General features: G+C 32.4%; 2 protein-coding genes across 3 annotated transcripts in view; one reads left to right on the top strand and one right to left on the bottom strand.

Moving 5' to 3' along the window:
* Window positions 1-7,199, top strand: part of LOC111615587 (probable E3 ubiquitin-protein ligase HERC4) — a 25,868-nt gene that overhangs the window by 10,766 nt on the left and 7,903 nt on the right. The gene's annotated exons all lie outside the window — the stretch shown is intronic.
* LOC111615588 (KRAB-A domain-containing protein 2-like) lies at window positions 2,053-5,052 on the bottom strand. The gene is made up of 2 exons (XM_023356994.1): window positions 2,594-5,052; window positions 2,053-2,398 (listed from the first exon to the last, which is right to left on the bottom strand). The coding sequence occupies exons 1-2, from the start codon at window positions 4,093-4,095 to the stop codon at window positions 2,173-2,175; spliced, it is 1,728 nt and encodes a 575-aa protein (XP_023212762.1). The 5' UTR covers window positions 4,096-5,052; the 3' UTR covers window positions 2,053-2,172.

Raw genomic sequence — 7,199 nt, 5'->3', positions numbered from 1 at the left:
TGCACATACAAAGCACCCAATGTCTAAAAGAATTAATAAGTTCAATTTTGAATTATCAACCTGATTATCTAAAATTAATTTCAACATTACAAATTCATAAACCTTCAACCAGCAAAGAGTAATTACAGTAAGCTGTTTTTACTTATTATTTTTTTTAAGTTAATGTAACAGCTTACTTTAATTGCCAAAATGATTCTGAAATTTTTATTTTTATACCAAGAACCTTAGATGCAGCTCCTTATATTTTCAAGTATGTAACTAGGGCTCTTATAGCAAAAAGTCTGGGCACCCTTGCTCTATTATATAGAACTAATATGGAATAAAACTAAAGTATAACAGACACAAAAAATCAAACATCCATATTACTGATAAATTGAACAGATAACCTGATGATGGCTAGAAGCTGACAAAAACATTAGTTTCTCATTAATTTTTTTTTTTTCGCTGAAGTTTTGGTTTTTTGTGTCTATTATACTCTAGTACTCTTATTAAAAACAGACATTATCATGAAGTTACCTACAGTCAGTATACTGTAGATATCAGATTTAGCATATTTTAATATTTTAGTGTCTAAAAACCTTTTACTTTTAGAATTAACATAATTTGCAACACTAAGAAATCCCTACATAATTTTTGAGGAGCTTTGTTGTTAAACTCATTTAATATAACTAGGGATACTGCATAACTTTGTTATATCACAATTGAATTGAGGCTTTGTTGCTTCCACACACTTCTTCGATAGTATGGTTAATAGTTAAGGTTATACATATAATCAAATGCATCAAAAATAAAGGAAAAAAAAAAACACGGAAGCACAACAGCATAACAGAAGAGATGCTTTCACAATGCAAACGAGAGATGAGTTGGGTGCACAACAAATATGATTTACACAACAAGCACATTTTTTCACTGTGTAAACAGTTTGAATGTAGTTTGAATCATTCTAACTCCAGATAAATTTTGCTCAAAGTTAGCAATTGAATTCTGGAATATTTGCAGTTAGAATCATTCAAAGTACAAGATACCACTGTACATTGTTTTAAAACAAAAAAAAATTATCTCAGAGTCTTTGATTCATGTAATTAAAGAAGAATAAATATATTTCAAATTTTGTAAATGCTTTTTGCATAAACAATGATGATAATGTGATCTGAACTAAAAAAATGTTGCTGTTTGATATTAAGAATGTACATTTAATGCTTTTACATAATAAAATTTTCATTTTATTATGTAAAAGCATAAATTATTAATAAAATAAAGCTGAAAAAAAATGTCCTCTCAGCTTTAATTTACATTTGATATATAATCTGCATCCATCTGAAAACATCTTAGAATAGCTCTTCTAGAGTTTCTAATTACTACATTTTATTATTCTTTACATTATTATTTTTTGTTTATATATAAGATCATTTAAATGATCTTAAATAAAATCATATATTATTCATTTAAAAATCTCAACTTTATCTTTTTCAAGTTCTGTTGTTTTGATCTATTTTTAAAAGAATTACATTATCAGGAACAATCAACATTAAGAAGAATAAATACAATTCTGTACATTTAAAATTAACATTTTATTATAATAAATATTATTTAATAGTTTGGTATGTTATATTTTTATTTATTCTATTCATTTCTTCTAGACAAATGTTCTTAAAATTTATAATTTTGAAATCAAAAATACTAGATAAAATTGTTGTTGTATGTCTTATAAAATAATAACCTAACAATACAGTGGAACCCCGGTTAACAAACTTAATCCGTTCCGTGACTCCGTTCGTTAACTGAATTGTTCATTAACCGAAGCAATTTTTCCCATAGAAGTTAATGCAAATGCAATTAATTCGTTCCAGTCTCTGAAATTTTTGTCATTTTATTTGAAATATACAGTAATTTTCTTTGATGAAAATGTAGGAAAACATAGTATCTATCATTACAGTAACAAACATGTAAACTTTGTTTAATAATACCTTCGTTTGTTGTAGTTGGTGGCAGAAAAGTGAAGATATACGAACCTTAATGATTAGAAGGNCAAACACTATAGGAACATTTTAAAGGAAAATCACAGAGCCATGTAGGCAATATTAAAACTATAACAACACCAGTAATATTAATTAAAGTCATACAAAAATAATCATTTAATAAAGGAACATAAATATAAAAATTAAGTTTACATTACTTGTTATTGCAAGGCAAACTATCATGGCATTTCGAGTTACACAAATTGCCTTTTTTTCTACAAAAGCACCTCTTCGACATACACGACTTCTTACACAAACAGCGAGCAAATCCTTGGCCTGTTCCTAAGGCTGCTCTCCTGGCAGCAGTTCTTAAAGATACATTTGTCTCTGGCACTTCTTCTAGTGGCAAGAAGTTTTCTTTGGACATGTCAAATTCTGACCTGAACAAGTACATTTAAGTTTTCAAATAGGTTAATACTTATTTTAAATTGATTCTTTAATTAATAATAATTATGGTTAATTGTGCCGAAAAAAGGAAAAATTTTTTTATAATAATTAGACCTCAAAATATTAATGAATTAACTGCATAGTTAGTAACATTAACTTAAACAGTGGCAAAATTGAACAATACATACCTGCAATACAATTTATCGAGTATTCCATATTTCGTTCCAATTTTGTGCAAACCCTGTTCATCCTTTTGAAGAATCACTCCGATAATATTACGAAGATCTGCTTTTGCTCTGTCGACATCAGGAATTGGTATAATTATATTATCACCGATTTCTACAGGAGCGTGTATTGAATCCGAAGCCAATTTCATTCTCTGGGCCTGTTTTTCCAAGTTTAGATGAGCTTTTTCTCTGGCTGCTATTATTTGGGTCTGTCGATTCGCATTAGCTACAGCTTCTGAATCTTCGTCACTAGCTGGTATTATTTGAGGCTCTGCACTCGTACTAGCTGCAGTTTCTGGGTCTTCTTGACTGGCTACTATTGTAGTTAGCGACTGTCTACTGCCACTCGCTACAGCTGTTACCTTCTCTGAATCATCAAGTATTTCCGCATCATTGGGTGCCTTCTTTTCTTTATCGATCACATTAATTTTATTTAAAGCCTCTTTCAGATCATCTTCGTCTTGTATTTTTTTAATAATATCTAGAGGCAAACTTGAAGTCATAAGCCCTACTCGCGGCTCTGTACCAAACATGGCTTTATATGGTGATTGCTTAATACCAGAATGAAGTGCCCGGTTTTTCATAAATTGTACAAAGCGAAGACCGTTTGACCAATTTGTAGTATTGTTGTCATGCATCCACGAAGCTAACATTTTTTGGATGTCCTGATTGGCCCGTTCAACAGACCCTTGGCTTTGGCTATGCCTTGGTTTTCCGTGAACCAGTTTACACTCAGGCCAAAAAGAAGCCAGCTCATCTATGACAGAGTTAACAAATTCTCTGCCATTATCAGAGTGTAAAATGCAAGGAGCGCCAAATATCAAAAATATATCTGTTAATTGATAAGCCACCTCTACAGCTCTCTTGCTTTGCAGTGCACGTAATAAAACAAATTTTGTCAAATGGTCCTGATATACCATTATAAACTTAAATCCACGATCTTCTTGTGTTTGCATGTCGATAAGATCGACTTGACAACGACTGTTCATCTCTGAATGAAGTATGGGTTTCGAAACAAGCCCCCTTTTTTTCATATTCTTTTTACGCTGACATGCTTCGCACATAGACAGAAAAATATTAATCATTTCTATTGTTATGTTCGCATATTTTCTTGAAGTTTCATTTTTTAGTCTGTCTCGACCTCCATGACCAATGGCCACATGAGCTGTTTCAATAATATCGAAAATTTCGTCTACATATAAATAGTACTTCATAGGTTCCTTTCTTGTCACTAACTTTCGCGTCCCACAAATATTAATAACCTTGAATCGATTTAATCTTCTGTACTGTTTCGGTGTTTTTTTCTCAGCTAATTGTGCCTCTTCAATTTCGTCCATTAATTTATCGTAAATTTCTTTTGTCATAACATTGTAGTGGTCTTCTTTTTTTTCATGTTCAGACATCTGTATTATTCTTTTCAAAAATTCCTCTTTCCATCGCATTCCTTCATGTGAATCTGCCATGATAAATAATTACGTACGAATCGATTTATGTGTGCTTAGTGGAAAACTGACTGCGCGGGTCTGCACGTGGCGACGGCGCGCGTCGACTCGTCCCGAATCAGGCGCCGTTGATTTACCAATCAGAGTCATTCTAGCATCGTAAGCGTTATCACAGATGTGAAATTTGCGAATTTAACAAAGTCGTCGGGAAAAATATGTAAACAACTCCGATAGAAATAACGCTCCTGTGAGAATTAGATCGGAGGTCACCGTTTGTCATAACAATTAGATGGGAAAGTTGACACATAGGTGTCAAAATTGCACCGTTATTGTCAACATTTGACGATCATGTAACTCCTTTCCCACTACAATCGAATAAAAGCTCGAGCCCCCGGAAGCTCAGGGCGATCCAACGGAAGTTATACTTGTCAATGTGCGCATCTCGTCTCCCGGACATCCATACAACAGACTCGAACGAACAAAAAGAAAAGATATCAGTAGAAGACAAACCACAGCTTCGAACTTCCATACTTGTCGCCATCCTACAGTTCTCTCTCTCTCTCCGAGAATAGCTTAGCTGCTAAGAGCTGCCCCTTTGTATATTTATCTCATATTTAATCGCATTTAACCGACATTTTTAACTTTAGTTATTCAATAAATGCTTTGTTTATTCGTTAAACCTGTCTCCTGTCTTTGAAAGGACGCCTGCTGACTTGCTCACTTCCCTTGCCACTCGATAAAAAGCCATCCGAAACGACAGCGTGAGCGGTCCTTGCAGACTGTTGTGTGATACCGTGTATCACACATGTGTTAGCTGAATGAACTTTGATTTCGGTCCAAATAGTTTTTACTAAGCCATTTAGTTAAAACCCGTTTTGTCTAGTTAAAACTAGTTTTAACTGAAATTCATTTTTGACTAGCAGTAAATTCTAGTTTTAACAAAGGCATCCAGTAAAAACTAGTTTTAACTAGTTAAAACGGGTTTTAACTAAAATCGGGTTTTAACTGTAACATATATAAAAAGAACTAATTTTTAAAAAATGCTAGAAATAATAAAATATTTTAAAAGATTGTACAAGTTTTGAGTATTCTGTCCCTAAACTTATGTTTTCCCCATAAGTCCTGTTGTTTTTATTACATGAAATATTATTGTGTGCTTTGTAAGAGGTGCACATACAGTGGTACCTCAGGATAAGAAATTAATCCGTTCCGAAACTGAGATCATATCATGAAAATGTCGTAAGGTGAATCATTTTTTCCCATACAATTACATGTAAAACCAAATAATTCGTTCCAGCATGAAAAACACACTCAAATTAAAGCTAAGTAGTACATTTTAAAAAAATGATAATAACTATAGTAAGGAAAACACTGAAAAATGCATTTTGTAGTTGTAAATGTATAAATAACCATAATAGAATAATAATTGATTTTAAAAAAATGTAGTTTTATTTGCACTTTACCTTTGAGGATAGACGACGGTGGAGGTGTTAACTGGTGGCAAAGGAGAGCGAGAAGGGAAATGATACTAAAACTTAACTTACATATGTAACAATAACTTAAAAATAATTTAACACTAATTTTTTAACTTTTCTGTTTTATATATATTTTTTAAATTTTTTATTCACTGCTTTCTGCCGTCTTTCCTTCATTTCCACCAACACTTTCACTGGATAGAGGTCACTTGGTAAAATATCTATCCAAAGAGGTTTGGCTTTGCCTACTTTTTAAAATGTTTCTAAAATGACTTTGGCAAATGTCATTACTCCGAGCAGCAATACGGCCAGTGTGAATCTTTTCGGGATGTTTCTTTTCAATAAAATCAGTCACTTTTTGATAATACCTCAAGATTTCCTTTATTGAGTGAGATCCTTCCACGATGAAGCGAACATGCAGACTGAGACCAATGAACAGAAGTGAATAAAAAATGGCACTGCAAACTAATGTAACATCATATGGTGAGGTTTTGTTCGTACTGTGGAGCAAAATTATGTTCAAATTTCATGTCGTATCCTGAAAATTTCATATGCTGGGGCGTTCGTATCCTGAGGTACCACTGTACTATGTTACAAGAGAAATTTATTGAGTGCAACTTAAATCAAGCCTGATAAGCTTAATTACAGTATTTTTATGCTATAGGAATACTAAGAGTGATATCCATAGGAAAAAAAATTAAACGCAAATTAACTAATTTAAACCTTTGAGTAGCTATCCGAACAACTTGATTCAAAACAGTGTCATTTATTTTATTATTTCAATGTCTTATATCAGTTCTTGACATTTTGGATGGGATCCTGGAATTGCATTTTCTACCATTCATTAATGTTTCACAGATTATTACATAGTGTGGAAATTCAGCATAAGCATTCATGATATGCACTGTAGAACTGCAGCATTACCAAAGAAAATAAAATCACAAAATAATGTCTCAATTTTTATTATGTAATTACTATGTCAAGTTATTATACATGATTAAAATCAATTTTTTTAAATCAAAACCAGTTCTGATTAGAATAGTACAGTAGATCCCCCTATAAAACCGTTTCCTATAGTTATGATTCCTATAAAAATTGTGGCAGTATCCGTAAACAACGGTAAAAATAACTCCTATAATACGTAAAACGTCATCGGGCAGCCGAACTACTTTCCCGCCGTCCGTAGCGCCACGCTACGGACGTTTAGGCGGATAAATTGAGTTTAGTATCGTCTGTTCATATAATTATATATAAATTAGGTACTGTACATATAATTATATATTAATTATATATAAATTAGGTACTGTATATATAATTATATATTAACTTAATTTATTGTAACTTTATTATAATTAAATATATATTTTTCGCCGTCTAGCGTCACGCTACGGCGAGTTAGGCGACCTATCGTCTGTTTAGTACTGTAATTTTATACATTTCTTGTGAAAGAAACATTTCTTATTTAACGGCCATAAAAATTATTTATATTAATGATGTCTCCAAAGGTCAACGAAGTTTTCGCAGAAAAATAATATCAGAAATCGCGGCCGCAATTTGATGCGCTGTTCCGCGACGAAACCAAGCTTTAGCAACGGGCGTAGTCGAACGGTACACACTCGGTAAGCAATCCTACAATTTTTTGTTTATAAC

Source organism: Centruroides sculpturatus, unplaced genomic scaffold (genome assembly GCF_000671375.1).
Source record: "Centruroides sculpturatus isolate CEXI.00-Female unplaced genomic scaffold, Cexi_2.0 scaffold19, whole genome shotgun sequence".
NCBI classification, from domain to species: Eukaryota; Metazoa; Arthropoda; class Arachnida; order Scorpiones; family Buthidae; genus Centruroides; species Centruroides sculpturatus.
Note: the sequence above shows the minus strand (reverse complement) of the source record. Positions and strands in the feature narration are given on the sequence as shown.

Excerpts from the sequence above, each read along its gene's own strand:
- LOC111615588 (XM_023356994.1), bottom strand. The coding sequence starts at position 4,095 with ATGGCAGATTCACATGAAGGAATGCGATGGAAAGAGGAATTTTTGAAA. Across the intron at positions 2,399-2,593 it reads CTCGATAAATTGTATTGCAG|GTCAGAATTTGACATGTCCA; the intron begins GTATGTATTGTT and ends GTACTTGTTCAG.